Source organism: Dinoponera quadriceps, unplaced genomic scaffold (assembly GCF_001313825.1).
Source record: "Dinoponera quadriceps isolate SergipeBrazil2010 unplaced genomic scaffold, ASM131382v1 scaffold1308, whole genome shotgun sequence".
Taxonomy (NCBI): Eukaryota; Metazoa; Arthropoda; class Insecta; order Hymenoptera; family Formicidae; genus Dinoponera; species Dinoponera quadriceps.
In genome coordinates, this window is record NW_014555613.1 from 2974702 (window position 1) to 2993876 (window position 19175).

Sequence of the window (19175 nt, forward strand, 5' to 3'; positions counted from 1 at the left end):
CCCCCGCCCCCCCCCCCCCCACTGCAAACGTATGTGCGGTGTGTTTCAAAAATCTCCACTCTCGCGTCCTCCCGCCCTTCTCTTTCTCTCATTCAGCACGGAACGCACGATTGTTCGACGAATGCCCCTTGTTGGACACCACCTGGCTGCCTTGGGAAAGAGCGCATCGATATTTAAAAGTGCGTCACCATTCAAAAGAAATGCACGGCGAATCTAGAAAAAAGAAAGCGTACACATTGCCGAAAGGAAGACGCGAAGCGATTCGTATCCTAGTCGGATGTAAAAGCGAGGCACGTGTTAACGTGTCAGAGCGACGGAACCAAGAGAGAAGTTGAAATGTGCTCGACCCGCAATAAGAAGGTCGCGCGGCATGCATTAGCCGGCGTTAGTCCGCAACTGCAGCCCGAGCATGGCCAGAGTCTATATCAAAGCATGAGCATGTTCTCGTTCCTCCGTTTGCTCGTTCGTTCGTCCGTTCGTTCGTTCGTTCGCTCGCTCGCTCGTTCGTTCGATCGTTCGTTCGTCCGCTCGCTCGCTCGCTCGCTCGCTGGATCGTTCATTACGTACGTTATGTACAGTATTATGGAAACCTCACGCGCGCATCCACATACAATAGCGAGCAAGTTATTACTTACCCCACCAGTAGTAGCAATGGTCTGCAATGAGCACGAAATGAGCAATGGGCTAAAGAGCAACAAAAAAAAAAAAGTAAAAAAAGAAGCGGAACGATCGGTCCGTTAATAGAGCAAGCAAGAAACATCTTGTGTGTGTGTGTGTGGTGTGTGCCTCGTAATTCCAGTAAAGATGAATCCGGTGCTCGCCTTCGAATATCTGTTCTTCGCCGTCTTCGGCCAAACCACCCACGGCGAGCTGAAGGTCGAGGTCAATCAGCCGCAGTGGACCGCGGTCCTCTTCAAGTTGACCTTCGGCGTGTACATGTTGGTCTCGGTAGTGGTGTTGATTAATCTGCTGATCGCCATGATGAGCGACACTTATCAACGGATACAGGCGCAGTCGGACATTGAGTGGAAATACGGGCTCAGTAAACTGATCCGTAACATGCACAGGTAAGCCTGCGACCTTCTTGAAAGACGCGATATATGCCCTTTTCGTAAGTCGTTTTAATAGCGCGGCCCGGCCACGAGAATCTAACACGCGCCTGCGATAAGCATCCCGATGATAACCGATGGCTATCTGGCTTAAAGTAGCTGAGAAATCCCCATTATCTTTCCCTTCACTCGCTCGACTGCTCGGCGAACCGCCGACGTTTATAAATAGAATAGCGTTATACTTTCACGCCCACACGAAATCCGCGCTCTCTTTCCCCTTCGGCCCTCAACCACCCCCGCCGCGTCTCTCACGCGCGAACAAGGACGAACGGTGTGTGTGTATGTTGCGTGTGCCGCAGCGTCGTGATCTTTTGCACGTGTAATTACGTATAAACCTTACGTCTCCTCGTGTCGCCGCGCTCCACCGCGGTCCCCTCGAAAAAAGTAGCTCGCTCTAAGCTTCCCGGGGAGTTAACGGAGCATTCCGTGTGTCGGAAACGCGATTGCGTGTTGCAGAACCACCACAGCTCCGTCCCCGCTAAACTTGCTCACCACCTGGACCGTATACTTCATCAAGCTGTGCAAGCAGCGCGCCGCTAGACGCAAGCGACCCTCGTTGGTGCACATGATGGGGCTGCAGCGCGCCGGCCGTTTGTCGCCCAGATCGAAGATGGGCGCCAAGTGGTTGGCCAAGGTTAAGAAGGGTCAGGTCCGTCCGAAGGACAGCGTGACCCTCTCGGTGGTGCACCTCAGCCCGTTGGGCAGTCAGTTGTCCTTCAATAGCGCGACCAGAATAGAGAACGTGGTAGACTGGGACTCGATCAGGAAGAAGTATCTCGCCCTGACCGGGAACGAACCCGAGAAGGAGGCGGAGAAGGAGGAGAAGGGCGATGAGGACGAGAACGAGGACGAGAACGGGCCGACGAACGCCGCCAACCCCTCGACGGTACCATCGACGGTCCCGACACCGCCCATGTAAAGATCGTTCACCTTGTCCTCGCCGAACGCTGAAGCACACACGAGTCTGCCACGGGAACAAAGAAAAAAAAAAAAGAAGTAGAAGGAGAGAAAGAAAACGCAGCGGCAGCGGCCGAAAATGTGAGCTCGCAAGCGCGAGCAAACGAGCGACTTGAGTCGCGGCACGATCCTTCTCACTTAGACGGACTTAACAGTGCGCTAAGGGGTAGAACCTCTTCCCGTGAACGGTTTCGCGATAATCGTGATTCGCTACCACCGAGACAAATCCCGAGAGACGATCGAGCGAGAGCATCTTACGGGGGATCCTCGAGCGATCCTCGCGCCGGCGAGCTACAGCCCTCTAACGTTTAAACATCTGAGTAAGTAAAATTCACGGCGTGATTCGTGAGTTTCGTAGGAGACGCGTAATTGGTGTTGTTTGCGCGACGTTAATGAGTACGGAGCAATCTCGCCCGACCCGACACGACCACCACCACCACCACCATCGCCATCACCACCACCCTCTTCGCCACACGTCATGGCCAGATGCCTGCGAATGCCGAATCGCCCATGAATCGTCCGCCACATCCGATCGCTCGCGGCTCGCTTTATTGATTATTGTTGTTGTTGTTGTTATCGTTGTTGTTGGGTTCATACATTCGCGGCACATCGCGCGTCTCATACCATTCGTAGGATGCTGAATGTAAATTCCCGGTCGACTCGTTGCGACTACGTCGTTTCCCGTCGTAACCAGCAGTCATTGCGGGCGTTAATTGAAGTTGAATGAAACTCGACTGCGGGTCTACGGATCTGCGGCTCGATGGAGGAGGACGCGTCTTTCTTTCTTTCTCTTTCTCTCTCTCTCTCTCTCTCCGTCTATCGAGGTCAGTTAACTTCCATTAATGCTCGGGGCCGCGGCGGTTTGTAAAGAAAAAGAGATGTCCCTGACGAAACAAACGTATAAAGGCGTTCTATACGAAACGAACGTCGCGGAGACGTACCGATCACTCAGACGTCCTTTGGATATTTACCATATTCGGGATAATTGCACGTTAACACACATCACGATCTCCTCCCGGTGTCTGTTGTCTTATGCGCTTAGAACTAGAAATGGTACCCCCTAGATGAAAGTGTGTCTCGTTCAGGGCACTTGGATCTCCTCTGCGGCAGAATATAGGAATCGGTGCAACATGTGCAGCATATTACCTTGTATGGCTTCAATTCGATCCTCCATTCAACGTTCGATAGTACCGAAGTACGTTCTAGCATGTATCCGCCCCTCTCCCGCCGTACCCCAAACGGTGCCAGAGAATCTTTTTTGCATAAAGACCGCATGCACTCGCGCGCATTTACCAGACGCCTTTTACGAGACACGCATTGTTGACGCGTATTTACAGTCAGCATGAATCCCATAACCGCGGTCGAGTTGTTGTTCTTCGCCATCTTCGGTCAGACGACCCACGATAACTTCAAGATGGAAAAGAATCAGCCCTCCTGGACGACCGTGCTCTTCAAGCTCGCCTTCGGCATTTATATGTTGGTGTCGGTGGTGGTGCTTATTAATCTCCTGATCGCTATGATGAGCGACACCTATCAGCGAATACAGGCGCAGTCGGACATCGAGTGGAAATACGGATTGAGCAAGCTCGTGCGAAACATGAACAGGTAAGAGAACAAATGATATCTAGAATTAAAGACGAAAGAAGGGACAAGAAGAAGAATGTTGCATGAACGTTGCAATGAGAGCAAGGAATGTGAGGAAGGAGCTGAACTTGCGGACGCGTCGCGATAATCGAATCAATTCTCCGTGCAGGACCACCACGGCACCGTCCCCGCTCAACCTCCTGTCCTCGTGGATCTCGTACTTCTGCAAGCTCTGCAAGAAGCGCATGGCCAAGAAACAGCAACGACCCTCCCTGATGCATCTGATGGGCGGCGGCCGTATGTCCCCTCGTTCCAGGATGGGCGCCAAGTGGCTGTCCAAAGTGAAGAAGAACACGCAGGTCGGCCACAAAGACAGCGTGGCCTTGTCGGTCGTCCACCTGAGCCCCCTCGGCAGTCAGTTGTCCTTCAGCAACACCGTCAGGATCGACAACGTCATCGACTGGGAGGTCGTCAGGCGCAAGTACAGAGACCTCTACGGCGAGCAGGAAGTGGAGAAGCCAGCCGGAGAGAAGGAATCGACGGAGATGAATCCATTGGCGGCCTTGGAGGGATCGTCGAGCGTCACCGAGAAGTCGGGACTGCCCGGGGCCTGAAGGAAGGAAAACGGAAATCGCCAAAGATCACTCGCCGACCAGCGTACTATAGTTCTCACGGAAGAGAGGTCGCGAAAGCCGCCCTCGTTTTCCTCTTCTCCAAGATGCTCTTCATCCAAGATGCGCTCGAGATCGCGCGATTAATTTTTGTACATATGCGTGCGCGAGGACGCGCAACGACACGTGCGGTGGCCCTTGTGTCAATATATTTTCTTTCTTTTCGAATAAACGCCTAGTTCGACTTCGCCTTGCTTGTACAGTTATTAGCTAGCAGAGATCACCCGCTCCCCGTGATCCACGGTCTAATCGATTAAATATACCACGTTTTAGAGGCTACCATGGGGAATAGCCGTATGCATAGGAATCGTTCCACGTCACGTTTGACGGTTAGTCATATATTGCATTATCTTAATAATATACATTTTTTTTCTCTCTCTCTCCCACTTGGAATGTTCTCTTTTTTGATTATGCGTTGTACGACATATATACATATATACATATATATATATATATATATTTACATATACGTATAAATGCATACATAAAGCGTAATTATGTAACGACTTTTTCTCTTCCTCTCGTTCTCTTTTTCTCTCTCTCTCTCTCTCTTTTTCTCGCAACGATGCACGCACCGATCATTATGCCTGCATCATGTTGCTCACGTAATATTTCATGGCGTAATATCAGCGTTCGATGGATATCCGTAGGATATATGTATGTACGCGAAATGGCTGCGCAGAGCCACGATATCACAATTTAGAATTGCCTTCGAATTGCTCACGTCATTACATACACACGAATCACCACATGTTCAATGTGTAGCATGTAACGTACTATGTTCGTTGATACGTTTTAGAGAACGGTTATAATATATACGAGTCGATGGGCATCACTCACACTGTTCGATCATTCGCACGTTGCGCGATGTTCAATTGGCATGCATCATGTGTGAATGTATAATACCTGAGAAAAATAGTTCGATTAAAAGGAATTCAAAGGGATTCATTTCTGCACGATGGACAATTTTAATTTTTCAGATTGGAACTTTGGTCTAAGAATCTTAAATTCGCTCTTACTACTTCCTATTTACGTCTAACACTTGCTCGTGCATACACGAAGAAACCTGTTTAGTTTACTCAAACAACATTCTTATTTGGATATGGGCAAATAAATGTTTTGGTTGCGAGCACCAAAGTTTGGCTCCTTGAAATGAAAATGAAAAAAGTGCAAAGAACCAAATTTTAATTCTTAAAACTACAACATTTGTTTGCCTATATCCAAGGAAAAATTTTATTCGAGTCAACAAAATGGGTTTCTCAGTATAGCGAAAATAGAAAGAGGAGATCCGACGATCTTAAAACCCGTTCCCGATTTCGTTAGCTAGGAGCTCGTTATTTTACAGAGTAAATTTCTGTAAATTCCTTTTAATTTCTCTGTTTTTTCACAGGGTGCGTATACAGAAATGCAGCTCTCACGTTGCAAGCCACATTCATTCATCCACGCATTTGAATGCGTTTAGGAATTTTTCACCGATATGTGTATCGAATGTGAACACTTTTGCCGTTTGCTCATCGTCAGTGTTTATTCGTGGAGATCGAATTGCGCTGCTCGTCCCATCGCATGTTCTTAGGTTCTCCAAAGTTCGCTGACTCTTCTGCCGATTGATCACCAATTTTTACAGAAACAAAGAACGACATAGTCGATTTATGGTCAGCATGAATTTTTACAGTTTAATAGAGGAAGAACTGTAAATGCATATACAGATACATTTTTGCTGCTTGTAATCAGGATATGACGACGAATAGATAACACGATTCATTTTATTGCCGGCAGTGGTGTAGTCTGAAAGTTGCGATTATAATGACAATATATATGCGGAGTAAGAATGATTAATTATAAAAGCTAGCCGAAAAAACGTATCGTACTACACCACTGCATTAGAATAGGAGCAAACCAAACTCAAACGCTACGATTTTTAATAGTGCGTAGTTACGTATGATACGATTGAGATTCATTGACAAGATTTGTTTGATTTATCGAGTTTCTTCTCTGTCTGTACAGTGAGAGTTAATCCGATCAATATCACGGAGTATCTTTTCTTCTCCATTTTCGGCCAAAAAGACACCAACGACTTCACAGTTACGTTAAAAAAAAATCTACAACCGGACTGGACGATTTATTTTTTCAAGGTAAGGAATACAACCGTCATTACTTGTTTACTAACTTGTTTACTTAGGTGTTCTAAGGTGTTTTCTAACTAAATGTAATCTAAATTGGCTAATAAAACTCGCGAAAACACATAAAAAAATCTTATCATCAAATATAAATTTACAAATTAGTCGTTTTCGAAATATGAAGTACATTTTCAGACAGCACAAAATATTCTGAGATTGTCCGAATATACTCACTTTTTTCTTTTTAACTTTATTTTTGTTATTAGATAAATTTCCAGAGATATCGAAATCACAGAAAAAATCTCATTATTCTTTCTTGCGTCTAATTTCATTCTATTGAAAATAAAAACCCATTGAAAATAGAAAGACGACGTTTCGCGGTATCACTGATTCAAGCCGAGATTATTTAATTTTTGCCCCGTCAATTTCCGCTTCAATTTGAATATAATTTTTAGCAACAATATGATTCTACAAATTTAGTTCAAGGATATAATTTATAATTTATCAGAAATTCGCGGAATTTTTATTATAACGGTTCTCATCTGAAGTTCTTGCTTAGAAACGGAGATATCAACGATTTTGTCCAGAATGCATCGCACTTAAAGTGATTCAATGGAACTTATCGCTTGTCACTTAAAGTGATCTAATGGATTTATTAATTAAAAATTCAAGCTTCTCAGAAGCGAGAAAGCTTATTTAGGAAGCGAGAAAGCTTATTTAGGAAATTTAAGCTTCTTAGAAGCGAAAATAAATCTATACTCCAATATCGTAATATGCTTTTTGAACGTGACTTTCCTCCTCCCTCCTACTACCACAGATCAGTTGATTGTTAGTCGAGACTTCCGGCAAAATCATTCACCCCATTTGTAACGCATGTATAGAATACAAAGCGCCAGTTAACGTCAATACTTGTTAAGACATCAAAAGCGGAGAAATTTTAGAAGCTTATAATTGGACTTGCGCGAACGCGTGCGAATCGGATGAGGAGTCCTCATTCAAATAAGTAAAATGTATTCAATGTGATCTCATCATGTATTCATAATAGTCGAATCGTGAGAATAAGAATAAATATAAAATATAAATATATAAATAAACAGGTGCATATGCTGCTCAGATGTCATTCAAAAAGGTCTTTAAGTTGAAGTGACAGTATGCCATTATATTGTGATAAAATGTGATCGTATTTCTACCTGGATACTAAAGAGAGATGAGGGACGTGAAAAGAAAAGTAATCTCCTCTCAGGGCGTGATCCCGTACGCGTTCATGTATCCCTTTTACCACCGTTGAGAGAACGATGTCGGTTGAAAATTGTAGTGGTTGTGACTTGCAGCGACGAAAGTGGTGATAGATTAAAATAAGAAGACTTCCTCCGCGATATAACTTTTCAACAGAACCATTTGACATCTTATATTATATCTTATATCTGTGAAATGTAACGAATATTTCTTGTCACTTCAACAGGTGTCATTCTCTCTGTATATGCTCGTCAGTGTCATAGTACTGATTAATCTACTGATTGCTATGATGAGCGACACGTATCACAACATTCAATCGCAGAGCGATATCGAGTGGAAGTACGGTCTCAGCAAACTGGTTCGCAAAATGCAAAAGTGAGTAGATGCAGTCGTGACACACACACACACACACACATACGCACATACGCACACGATATCCTGCGAAAATATTTGCAATGAAGTTATAGTTAAAAATTCGCGGAGTTTCATCATCACACTTACTTTTAATTCTCTCTTTTAAAGAACAAAAAGTGCCCCGTCGCCATTGAATCTCGTCACCACGTGGGTGGTGTATATTAAAAAAACTTGTAGAAAGGAACGAACTACAAAGCAGAATACTGACAGATTACGTGGATACATGGAGCCTAGTACGCATCAGAACGATTTTGCGAAATCTACCGTACGTAGAAATTTTCAATGCATTTTTACCGTTCTCTCGCAGGCATTTTTGCGAATGCACCTTCTTGTTTTTAGAATAATAGAATACTTCCAACATCACGAGCAAAGGGCAATATTAATTTCTCATTACTTCAAACGAGCCCGGCTGACAGTCAGTGGTCCTTGAGCAACGTTCCAAGAATAGAAAATGTCGTCGACTGGGACATAGTGCGTCGGAAGTACCGCGTGCGATTCGGAGATGAAATCGAGAAACCGTCCGACGGAGAGGCAACGCTTGCTGCAGTAGTTTAAACAGTCGAGTTTTACCCGACGTATCCCATCGTCGAGTATAACTTTTAACATAACACACGTCACTTTTTATCATCGTTCTATTTTATATCGTGATGTATTTGTAATAAGTGTTCCATGTAGATAAGATACTTTTTACTCTTTTGTACGTTTCCTCCCGCGGTACAGATAATTAATAAAACATATATAAGCGTGTAATATATATAAATGTGCGAAGTCTCTCCTAAACTTCCCCTCGCCTCTCTCGTTATATCTCGCCTCTTCCGAACGGTGACTGTGCATTGGTTTCCAGGTAAAAGGTACCTTGAGTGTCAGCGCTGGTGAATTCGCCCATGATGGCGGTGGTATTACTGTTGCATTTGCCCAACTGGAAGTCCATCCAATTGACGCATTGTATCGCGACGAAAGCATCGGGACGTACGATGGACTCGGTGAAAAATTGGTGCGACCTGCCGTGGCTGCAAGACTCTAAACATAAACACGAGATTTATCAGTCTGTAGCTATCACATCACAAAACTAAAATATGAGCATTTAAAACGCCGTACGGGCTGAAAATACTGGGCACCCGGGTTGCCTAAACGTTCCCCCGTTTGGATAAAAGTCCACGTGGCCGATCGGCCTGACGAAGCCTAAGCCGCCGGCGCAGGTGTGGATGACATCCACGAAATTCGCATCCGTGGTGTCCAGTCGATCCTCCGTGTCCTTCAGATAAGGCGTTTCATACGCTGGCCTAGCCGGATCGAGACCGGTGATTCGGCCGAGTTTCTTCGATGAGAAACTACCTACGTTTCCGGCTACGTGAGAGCCCAGACTGTGTCCTAAAATGTGGATGTCGTCGAAAGAGACCTGCGCTTCCGATCCGAGGAATTCCAGAAACGCAGCTACGTATTCTCCCACCTGTAAACACGAATTTCCCGATTTCTTGATTTCACATTCGTTTGTTTCGTTAATACGCGTGGTACTTCAGTGGTGATTCGTCTCATCCACTCGATTATTTTTTGTAGGATGCACAAAGTTTGTCCGTTCACCTGACGAGTGAGTCTAACGGATGTTAGGTACTCTTTGTTCGCGCCCGGGAACCAGTTCACGCAAATTATGTTGTAATCTCCGATGCTAAGGTAATTCCGTCGAATGTCGTGATACCAAAACGTATCTCCGTTTTCTATCCATCCGTGAATAATGATCTTGGTCGGCCATTCGGGATTAAACGGGGAGTTTTTCAGCTGGACGATGTCACCTGTTCGTAAGGGGATAGCTTGCTCCTTGTTATCCTTGGTGTAAAGATCGTAAGTCACGTCCTCCGCTTTGAAATCCAAGTCGAGAATAGCGCCGAGCAGCGCGTGATCATTTGAAATGATCGGTGTCGGGTTCAGGAAAATGTCCAAAAGACCATCTTCCGGATGGAAATCTTGAAAGTTTTGTAAAGGTAGTCGACGACCCACAAGTTGAGCCATATTGAGAGGCACACCTGAAAATGTAGATAACATATAACGTGAAAATATACGATGCCTCTTTTTACGTAACACGGTCTTTGGTATTTTTTAAAATAAATTTAGAAATACAAATACGAAGAGAACTGAATTACTTAAAGATAAAAACGCGCAGAACGTTGTGACAAAAGCCATCCTTGCACTCTTTTACGTTGCAGGCGGACGATTCTTTATATACTTTAACGTTACATAAACTGAAATCTTATATCATTCGATCCATTATATTTTATTGTCAATACCAAATTAGAAAAATAATGACCGCTTTACGAACATCCGGCGTTTGTTTACTCTATCTTAAGCGTATCGATTTTGCTATCCCGCCTTTGTAGAATTGGTCAAATATAGACGATTGAGAATTTTTGTAAAACACTTTATTTCTTCTTCTTCTTCTTCTTCTTATATTAGACCTTAGGCCTGTTTTTTTCTCTCACACATATGTCTGTGGTGCGCACGTTGATTATACATATATGTACATAGGCATATTTAAAAAAACTTTACTTGTTTTATTTATAAACGTTAGAAAAATAGAAAATATACAAACGAGATGATAAAAAAATATCAAATTATATTATCTTAAGATTATTTAATATTATTTTATTTTAGCTTGTAATATCTTCTTTAGTGATATAGATATATGATTTGTATGTATCCGATTGATGTATATTCGTATATTTTTCCTGAACGACATGCTTAGTAAAAAATAAATAAGTGATATACGCAGCGTTCTGTACAAAGGCGTACAAAATATATGTATTGATTTATATTTATTATATAGCCCAGTTAGAAATTATTTTTAGAAATTATTTTTGAAAAGTAATTCGTTATCGTTACTTAAAAAGTAACTAGTCGTCACAATTTTCGTTACTTTTTTATCAAGTTTGAAGGTCTTCTTTAGGATTCGCGTGTACTCTTTCCATATATATTATACGTGTGCAAAGTAACAATATTTGTTACCTCATCTAATAAATATAATAGTATAGTAACCATAACTGTGTTATGGTTACCGTTACTAATGAAAAAATATAACATCGTTACTAAATCGTTATTGAAGAAAGAGAATGAGAACGATAAGAGCGTTACAAGTAACGCGTTATTCCTCATTCCTGTACAGTATTTATGTATATAACCCTTTGATTACTACATTTGACTACTATAGATTACTGTAGTGGCTTCTTTCACAATATATATGTGTATGTATGTCTAAAAGATGTTTTAGAAATATTCTTTATCTTATTGTCTCAAAAACGTCTTTACGACGTCTTAATGTTCTTTGGGTTCCTACTAATCTATTTTTTTTTTTAAGACGAAACGCTACTACAGCGGCTTTCTTCTAAAACTTGCATTGAGATTGAGTGTATAGTTTGCTATTTCTAAACAAAATTATGCATATGGTTCTGCATGAAACTCAAATGTAGTTCCAAGACTCTAGTTGGAAAGTCTAATGTTGAAATATATAAATATATAAAACAGAATTCGGCCAATTTTAAGTTATTTCGATAAATGTGAATATTGCTTTAAAAACAATTTTTTTTAAGATTACACTAATGTAAACGTGAAATATATATCAATCAGTAGTATCTATAATAAACGACGCGATCGCTGTTGTAATACAAAATTAACGCTTCATATAAGACGTGACAGAGAGAAGCAATCGAGATTATTAATAAACTTAGATAATATAATAATAAACTCAGAGAAGATTAATGTTCAAACTTGACGGTATAAATTCACGCATTGTTCTTCTGAATGTATATGACCTCTTTGCCGTATCTTATATGCTTAACGATGCTCAGTCCTGATGCAGCAGCTTCTTCACGTATGATTTCAAGCTCTTCCTCCGTAAAACCTTCAGGGAGAGATTGTCTCAATATATTGTTTTGCACCGACTCGCATAATTCGCGTGCGGCTTGTCGGAATTCAGTGGCTTTGGTTTTGTTCTTCTCAGACTTGAAGCAATTTTTCCACAAACGTTTCTCAATCTCCAGATATCGGCGCTGTTTCATGTTCGTCTACAAAAAGTACATAAATACATCGAGATATTATTAAAAAATTATTCTAGTAGAACAATCCACGACTCACTTGTTGAATTGCTTTCTTAATATACGCATCATGCGGGTCTAACTTGTAAGCTTTCTGCAACTCCTTCATTGCTTCGTCATATTCTGCGATTCTTAGCAGAGCTTGGCCGAAACTGAGAGAAATATATAAAAAAAGTCTCATCATAATATTAATTTGATTTGATTCACGTATAATTTGTACAAACAGTTGTTTCATTTATTAATATAACATACGTATAATGAGTTTTGACTGTTGGAAAAGGCACCCGGAAACAATACGCGCAAGCATTGCGTGGCATATCGATCTTGTTGAAGCAAACCCCGAGATTAGTATAAGCCTTGGAGAGTAATTTCTTCATTTCATGCTCTTCTGCATTATCCTTCAACTTTACTATTTCTAGACAGTCAGTAATTTTTTTATATCTACAAGAAGAAAAACGTATGATTATATAATGAGTGGAGTTCTTAGAACATCTATTACTCACTCACTCTCGTATTGCTGTTTTGTAACGTTGCTTCGCAAAATGGTCTTTGGCAGTTGCAAATCTATGCATGACAGATTCTACTACATGTGGAAATGACTGTTTATCCTCCAAGCTGAGATTGTAATACGTATCCGCAGAGCCGTTGTCAATAAAATCAATTAAATGGACAATGAATACTATTTCCGCATTAGGAGGGATGCGCGGTTGACAGCCAATAGCTTTGTAGGCATAGTCAGGATGTAACCAGAACACTGAGATCTCATGCTTCCGCATACTAGCTATACCTAGTTCTAAACCAGGTATAACCATGCCCTGTTCTAGACGCAATGTTTTTGGTTTTCCACAAATATATGTAGAATCAAAAGGTTCGTCATTATCTTCCAAGTATCCCAAATAATGAATGGTAACCTGAGCATTATTGGGTATGACTTCTCCAACACCTTTCTGTTTAATAAATTTCATCACCTGATTGAACGATAGTTTTATTATTAAATTTACACTTGCAATTTTTCCACGACTATCAATATGGTGATTATTCACTTTACAAGAAAAAGAAAACTTCATATTAACATTCATCCCTAGAATAACTTAGAATAACCCATATGTATGGTTAAGGTTATTTTAGAAATGTATGTTATATGTTGTGAAGGTTATGGCCTTGAGTAACTTACCGAAGGTTTTAGTCATTTATGGACTATTAAAAAGTTGTTAACAAAAGAAATTTGAGTTCTGGTTATTGACAGTTAAATCTTTTGTCTTACACTAAAACCCTTTCTATTTCATATCGCGACTTCTTTTATAATAAGAAAAGCTGTAAAAGCACAAGAATCATAAGTATCTTGGAGCAAGTTCACAACTAGAGCACCGATTAGGAAGCGAGACTCATGGAGGTGGAATAATTTCAAAGTTTAGATCCTAAACCTTATATAGGTGCTTCCACTAATATTCAAGAATTCCATAATTCCACGAATATTCACAATATTCTGTTACTAACAGTTCAAACTTTTTCTGTTAATAACTTCTAAATAAATAATGAACGGTGGCTAAAACCTTTTAAAGCCTTTACTCAGAGCCATAACATTTTCAACATATGTCAAAGTCGAAGTCATCTGAGAGAGGATACGTTAAGATGGAGTTTTACCAAAAATAATTTGAATAATTTTTTAATAAATACTATAAGAAGTCGTTTACCTTTCCATCTGAAGTCAAATTTGTCATTTTAGTTTTTAACTTGTCAAAGCTTATACCATAAATAAGTACAGCTTCTTGTTCTTTATCTTCATCATTTTCAAAATCGTTCATGTTTAACATATTTAATATCTCCTCATTGCTGTATTGTGCAAATGGAGTATATCCAAACTCTTCATCCTCATCGCATATTGGTTCTCCAATTTCAAACATAACTCCATCATTGGATAGTAAGTCTCTAAAACAATAAACAAATGATTAGGATAACAATGCGGCTTCATATAATGTAAATATATTATAAGTTTATGTCAACTTACGCCAATTTAAATCCGTTCAATGAAGTAAATCCACATTCCGCCATTTTAATGTTGATATATTAAATATTTATCTAACAATTGCTTCAGGTTGTTTCCTCTTTATTCATACAATATATAATGTTAAATCAAGAGGTATAAACCAATGTACATATAACATTTATCCGTAAATCTCAATTGGTCACAACACGTGATTGTTGCCTGTGATGATGGACAAAGAAATTTCATTTATTATCCAGTGGTTGGTTAACCAAGATTAAAAGTTTTCACCAATCAGATGCGACTAATTTGAAACTTCCGATATCACTATGCCTAGGGAATGCGATAATCTTTTTGTCCGTGACTATATAATAATCTTTTTGGCTTCTGCACACAAAGTACGGAAACGGTTGTCACATTTTATGCGCAGAAACTATTAGATCCGTTCTTTGCAAGTGATATTATAAATTATTTTCAAATACCTGTATTAATAGTCGGACCTTATATTTAAAGCTTCCTTAAATTTATCTTCAGATGCTTCACAGCCAATGAAATAAGTATTTGAAGATGAATTTAAGGAAGCCTTCAATATAAGGTCCGACTATAAATATCGGCAAAAGTCTACTCTGCAAATTGTCTTTTTCCTTAGCTAAATAAAGATAAATGAAATCTTATTATCGAAGATGGAATAAATTTCATTTAATGCTAAGAATCGAGGTCGTAGTATAGCTTAAGAATAAGTCAGAATTTATTTTCAAGTAGTACAACTTAACTATGGATCACGAGATTTGCATCTTTGAATAATACGGCTCAATAGTGAATCACAAGAACTTTATTTTTCAACATCCCGTCCGAACAACAGTTTAAATATAGATTAACTATATCTAATAATAAAATAATATTTGTATATGTATATATATCTGAAAATCTATAAAAAATAAAAGGAACTCGTTCTCTTTCTGATGTCCGTTTCTATCATCATAGTTTAAATCTAATTGACAATCAATTCAACGGAATAGACTAGTCGCATTAATCAGTTCAGCTAATTGGCCAATTTCATTGAAGTTAATCGTAGATTAAATTTAAATCATGATAGTAGAAACAAGCATAAATCTCAAGAACTAACAAACCTAAAAATTGATAAAACAATGATTTTAAAGATTATCATGAATAATAAATACACACATCTGGGTATTTATTAATTATAAACGTTTGAGACATTCTCAGATTGTGACACACATTCAAAAACAAATTAAGACACGTAAATAGTTCCAGAGAACTATCCAGTTAATATTGCGTATGGATCGCCTTTTTTGTTATATACAAGTTATCTTATCACTGACGTGTAAACAATCGAAGTGAGGGATTTATTGCGAATCGAGTGACGCAAATGCATGACCTTGCACACAACTCCGAGTAAAACAATTTTAAGATGGTTTCGAAATATGTAGATCTCGGGTGACAGTATCTGATGACTGAGAATTAATTGAACGTTATACCAAATTTTAATTTCTTGTTGAAAATTTCGCTGGGTGTTCTTTCGAATTCGTTCCGGGCGATAGAGCCGTTTCGCGAACGGCAGCCTATCGATATATTGAAATATGTATCGCGCGAACAAGCGGCGCGTCCTAATTTCTCGCGCGTTCCTCGCACGCAGGCGTTTCTGCGGTCACCGCGTTATTGATTCGAATGCGCAACGCCCGTGATTGTCGACGGTATTCTCAGAAATGCGGACGTCGCTCGTCGCGTGAAGGAGGAACGCTGGACAGGAGCACCGACAGTAGGAACCTAACGCCTTCAGGGCTTTCAGGTCTGGAGGGAAAGCTGTGCCGTCAAGCGAGGCTCGGAAGACATGGTTGGGCCCAACGTTTCCTTGTGACTAACCGTCCCGGAGGGTGGAGCGATCGCCACGCAGGGTGCATCCTTCAGAACGCCTTCCGAACACGAGCGTGCGAACACCGAACTCGCGACGCTGTGCAAGGTGAGACACGATTCAAACATTCGAAAATTAAAAAAAGTGAGCTCTCGTCTCTCTGTATCGTTGACAATTTTTCTTTCAGTCCCGGGTATTTACCTAAAAAGTCGCGCGTGGATACTTTTAATAACTTATTCGATTCTTTTTTTAAACTTTCATCTTCCAGAAATGAGAAAAAAATGTTAATTTTTATAATCATCGAAACTTATCAAAATTCTTTTCGGCTCACGATACTATCCTGCTTTGACGATAATCGTTTACTTTTCCTCTGCAAGAGTAGTCACATCTCGCGTCTCCTTACAGGTGTATCCTGTGAGCCCTGTAGCAGGGCCTGGTGCGGCACGATCCGTATGGGAGCTAAGTCCCGATCCCGACATGGTCGGGCATCTACCGAACAATCCGATATCCAACGCGAGCCAGCAGAATCATCATGGCTCGGACAAGGATTCGCGACAGAGGAGCCGTCCTGATGACAACATTTACGCCGATGAAACTACCACCGGCCAGAGTCCCACCGACGAGACCAAACAGATCTTCGAGCTACTCAGAGCCAGGTTAGATACAATCATCCTGAAAAGAATCTAAACAAATTTCGTTCAGTAAAATCAGTAATTTCGCATCATGTCGTTACTAAAAAAAGAAAGAGCGAATGCCGGCGAGAAGAATATTAACTTGCTTAAAAATTCGATGAGAGAATACCGGACGGAAAAGCAAAAAGGGATTGTTTGCATTACAGCGAAATCGAGGCGGTCGAGGAACTAGTGGAGAAGAATGGATTGAGCCTGCTCAGCGCGAGGGATGAATGGGGATACACACCTGCTCATTGGGCCGCCTTGGACGGCAATATTGAAGTTAGTCTCGAGCACTGTGATCATTAATCCTAACATTTCTTAAAGAGTCGTCTACAATAATAAAGTATGCAGTAAGACACAAGCAGTAAGCTAATTGGCCAATTCGATCCATACATTCCAAAAATAAATCGTGGTTGGTCAATTAGTTCACTGTTTATGTCTTATTGCATACTTCACGGCTATTGTAGACGGCTCTTAGAACTACCAGAGTACACTTAAGACAAAACCGCTTTCTTCGACAGGTCATGAGATATTTAATAGAGCGCAGTGGACCCGTCGATCTACCGTGTCTCGGCACGCAAGGACCCAGGCCGATACATTGGGCTTGTCGGAAAGGTCACAGCGCGATAGTGCAATTATTACTAAAGGTACACGCCAAAAATGGTCCCCAAAATCGGAAACGCAACAGAATCTTCCTCTCTCTCTCTCTCGTATAATCTCACAGCGTTGGGCGTTCATTTCAGGCTGGAGTCGCCGTCAACGCGGCCGACTTCAAGGGTCTGACGCCTCTGATGACCGCCTGCATGTTCGGCAAGTTCGCGACCGCCGCCTTTCTGCTGGGATCCGGTGCGTTAGGCCACTTGACTGACATAAATGGCGACACCGCGTTGCACTGGGCCGCGTACAAGGGTCACGCCGAGCTGATCAAGCTGCTGATGTACAGCGGGGTGGACTTGCAGAAGCCCGATTATTTCGGCTCGACGCCGCTCCACTTGGCTTGCCTGTCCGGCAACATCAGCTGCGTCCGGATCCTCTGCGAGAAGAGCAAGATCGAGCTGGAACCGCGCGACAAGAACGGCAAGACGCCGCTGCAGTTGGCTAAGAGTCATCGCCACTCGGAGATCGTGCGCATCCTGCAAGCGGAACAAAAGCGCAGGGCTAGATGGATACCACCTATCAATGAGTTATGGTGCGTGCTCACGTATGATCAAAGCCACCTTCTCCGGGATGCTCGAATATGTTCGATGAGATGTGAAAGCAGCTAAACGTATTTTCGGACGTTTCACTTCAAGGGCGCTGCTCTTCGGCGGAGCGGGCAACAGCAAAGGACCACTGCTGCTGTTCATGATATCCGTGCTGGTGTGGGGATACCCGATGTACCTGTTGAAGTGCATTCCGCTGACGTGGAACCTCCTGCGCGGCAGCCACTACTGTTTCATCTACTGGAACATCCTCATGTGGATCTCGTGGATCGTCGCCAACAGGAGAGATCCGGGTTACGTGCCGCAGAATAGCGACACCTACTATAGGGCGATAAAACAGGTATAAAATCCGGCGTGAAACGCGACTGTATTGGATTGCTGCAAAAGTTCGTACCGTTTTTTTTTTACCCCGTTTCAGATTCCGTACTTCGACAAGTGGAAGAAACGGAACGTCTTGCTGTCGCGCCTGTGTCACAGCTGCAGGTGTTTCCGGCCGCTCCGGGCTAAGCACTGCAGAATCTGCAACAGATGCGTCACGTATTTCGATCATCACTGTCCTTTCATATACAATTGCGTCGGTCTGAGGAACAGGTGCGAGAAACAAGTCGCACGATACTGTTCGCTCCCGTTCAACTTTCTAACGTACCTCTCTTTACCATTCCTCTCATTCCTCTTTCCAGAATGTGGTTCTTCCTGTTCGTGATGTGCGTGGCGATAAACTGCTCTTTCACCTTGTACTTCGCGTGCTACTGCATCGCAATCGAGGGGATTCAACTGCTGTACGTCCTCGGCGTGTTAGAGGCGCTCGTCTTCTGCGGCCTCGGCTGGATCCTGACGTGCACATCGGTAAATACAGTGCGACGAGAACGTCGACATCGCGTTTCCGACACGCGAATGTCCCATTGCCGAATTCTTTTCTTCTTTTAATGCAGGTCTTACACGCCTGCATGAATCTGACTACCAACGAGATGTTCAATTACAAGAGGTATTCGTACCTGAGGGACAAGAGGGGTAAATACCTGAACCCCTTCAGTCGCGGGCCTGTGCTTAACTTCATCGAGTTTTTCCTCTGCCCTCCGGATCATCAGACGAACGATCCTCAGCATTACCACATTCTCTCGGAGGACGTCATATAATACGAACGACGTACGGGCCACCGAGTGACTTACTTTTCACGCACTCTTGCACGGGGAAGCGCAATCACTTAGTGACAAACGAGTGATTATTTTTTCCAGTTATATATATATATATATATATATATATATATATATA

The 19175-nt window shown here is 42.0% G+C and overlaps 5 protein-coding genes across 6 annotated transcripts in view; 3 read left to right on the plus strand and 2 right to left on the minus strand.

Moving 5' to 3' along the window:
* The window catches only part of LOC106744854 (serine/threonine-protein phosphatase 6 regulatory ankyrin repeat subunit B), a 21989-nt gene extending 17552 nt beyond the window's left edge, over positions 1-4437 (plus strand). Inside the window, exons 12-14 of one of the 2 annotated variants that reach the window (XM_014619951.1) lie at positions 800-1067; positions 1566-1762; positions 4023-4437. In XM_014619951.1, the coding sequence (XP_014475437.1) occupies positions 800-1067; positions 1566-1762; positions 4023-4264 (707 nt within the window). In that variant the 3' untranslated portion in view covers positions 4265-4437. Of the gene's footprint in view, positions 1-799; positions 1068-1565; positions 2029-4022 lie in introns of those variants that run through there. The other variant, XM_014619950.1, reaches the window with a different exon arrangement.
* Positions 4438-4602: 165 nt separating this feature from the next.
* LOC106744809 (short transient receptor potential channel 3-like) lies at positions 4603-8792 on the plus strand. Its single transcript, XM_014619847.1, has 4 exons — positions 4603-4650; positions 7901-8049; positions 8197-8353; positions 8428-8792. The coding sequence occupies exons 1-4, from the start codon at positions 4603-4605 to the stop codon at positions 8641-8643; spliced, it is 570 nt and encodes a 189-aa protein (XP_014475333.1). The 3' UTR covers positions 8644-8792.
* On the minus strand, positions 8787-10266 carry LOC106744859 (pancreatic triacylglycerol lipase-like). Its single transcript, XM_014619964.1, has 4 exons — positions 10227-10266; positions 9670-10109; positions 9187-9538; positions 8787-9108 (listed from the first exon to the last, which is right to left on the minus strand). Exons 1-4 carry the CDS (start codon positions 10264-10266, stop codon positions 8888-8890), a joined length of 1053 nt encoding a protein of 350 aa, XP_014475450.1. The 3' UTR covers positions 8787-8887.
* A 409-nt stretch (positions 10267-10675) lies between these two features.
* LOC106744858 (inactive peptidyl-prolyl cis-trans isomerase FKBP6) lies at positions 10676-14400 on the minus strand. The gene is made up of 6 exons (XM_014619963.1): positions 14179-14400; positions 13865-14099; positions 12678-13138; positions 12423-12611; positions 12211-12322; positions 10676-12140 (listed from the first exon to the last, which is right to left on the minus strand). The coding sequence occupies exons 1-6, from the start codon at positions 14220-14222 to the stop codon at positions 11859-11861; spliced, it is 1323 nt and encodes a 440-aa protein (XP_014475449.1). The 5' UTR covers positions 14223-14400; the 3' UTR covers positions 10676-11858.
* Positions 14401-15368: 968 nt separating this feature from the next.
* Positions 15369-19169, plus strand: LOC106744857 (probable protein S-acyltransferase 23). Its single transcript, XM_014619962.1, has 9 exons — positions 15369-16135; positions 16433-16683; positions 16866-16980; positions 17223-17348; positions 17445-17890; positions 17994-18243; positions 18322-18494; positions 18584-18749; positions 18836-19169. Exons 2-9 carry the CDS (start codon positions 16505-16507, stop codon positions 19037-19039), a joined length of 1659 nt encoding a protein of 552 aa, XP_014475448.1. The 5' UTR covers positions 15369-16135; positions 16433-16504; the 3' UTR covers positions 19040-19169.
* The last annotated feature ends 6 nt before the right edge of the window (positions 19170-19175 follow it).

What these genes read in the sequence shown, in the direction of transcription:
- LOC106744858 (XM_014619963.1), bottom strand. Translation starts at nt 14,222, where the DNA reads ATGGCGGAATGTGGATTTACTTCATTGAACGGATTTAAATTGGC. An exon ending in TTGAACGGATTTAAATTGGC is followed by an intron (nt 14,100 to 14,178) that starts GTAAGTTGACAT and finishes TTATTGTTTTAG; the next exon opens with AGACTTACTATCCAATGATG. An exon ending in ATTTGACTTCAGATGGAAAG is followed by an intron (nt 13,139 to 13,864) that starts GTAAACGACTTC and finishes TCGTTCAATCAG; the next exon opens with GTGATGAAATTTATTAAACA.
- LOC106744809 (XM_014619847.1), top strand. Translation starts at nt 4,603, where the DNA reads ATGGGGAATAGCCGTATGCATAGGAATCGTTCCACGTCACGTTTGACG. An exon ending in CTGGTTCGCAAAATGCAAAA is followed by an intron (nt 8,050 to 8,196) that starts GTGAGTAGATGC and finishes TCTCTTTTAAAG; the next exon opens with AACAAAAAGTGCCCCGTCGC. An exon ending in ACGATTTTGCGAAATCTACC is followed by an intron (nt 8,354 to 8,427) that starts GTACGTAGAAAT and finishes TCTTGTTTTTAG; the next exon opens with AATAATAGAATACTTCCAAC.
- LOC106744859 (XM_014619964.1), bottom strand. Translation starts at nt 10,266, where the DNA reads ATGGCTTTTGTCACAACGTTCTGCGCGTTTTTATCTTTAA. An exon ending in CTGCGCGTTTTTATCTTTAA is followed by an intron (nt 10,110 to 10,226) that starts GTAATTCAGTTC and finishes CTACATTTTCAG; the next exon opens with GTGTGCCTCTCAATATGGCT. An exon ending in GTGCCCAGTATTTTCAGCCC is followed by an intron (nt 9,109 to 9,186) that starts GTACGGCGTTTT and finishes GTTTATGTTTAG; the next exon opens with AGTCTTGCAGCCACGGCAGG.
- LOC106744857 (XM_014619962.1), top strand. Translation starts at nt 16,505, where the DNA reads ATGGTCGGGCATCTACCGAACAATCCGATATCCAACGCGAGCCAGCAG. An exon ending in TAGTGCAATTATTACTAAAG is followed by an intron (nt 17,349 to 17,444) that starts GTACACGCCAAA and finishes CGTTCATTTCAG; the next exon opens with GCTGGAGTCGCCGTCAACGC. An exon ending in GGATCCTGACGTGCACATCG is followed by an intron (nt 18,750 to 18,835) that starts GTAAATACAGTG and finishes CTTTTAATGCAG; the next exon opens with GTCTTACACGCCTGCATGAA.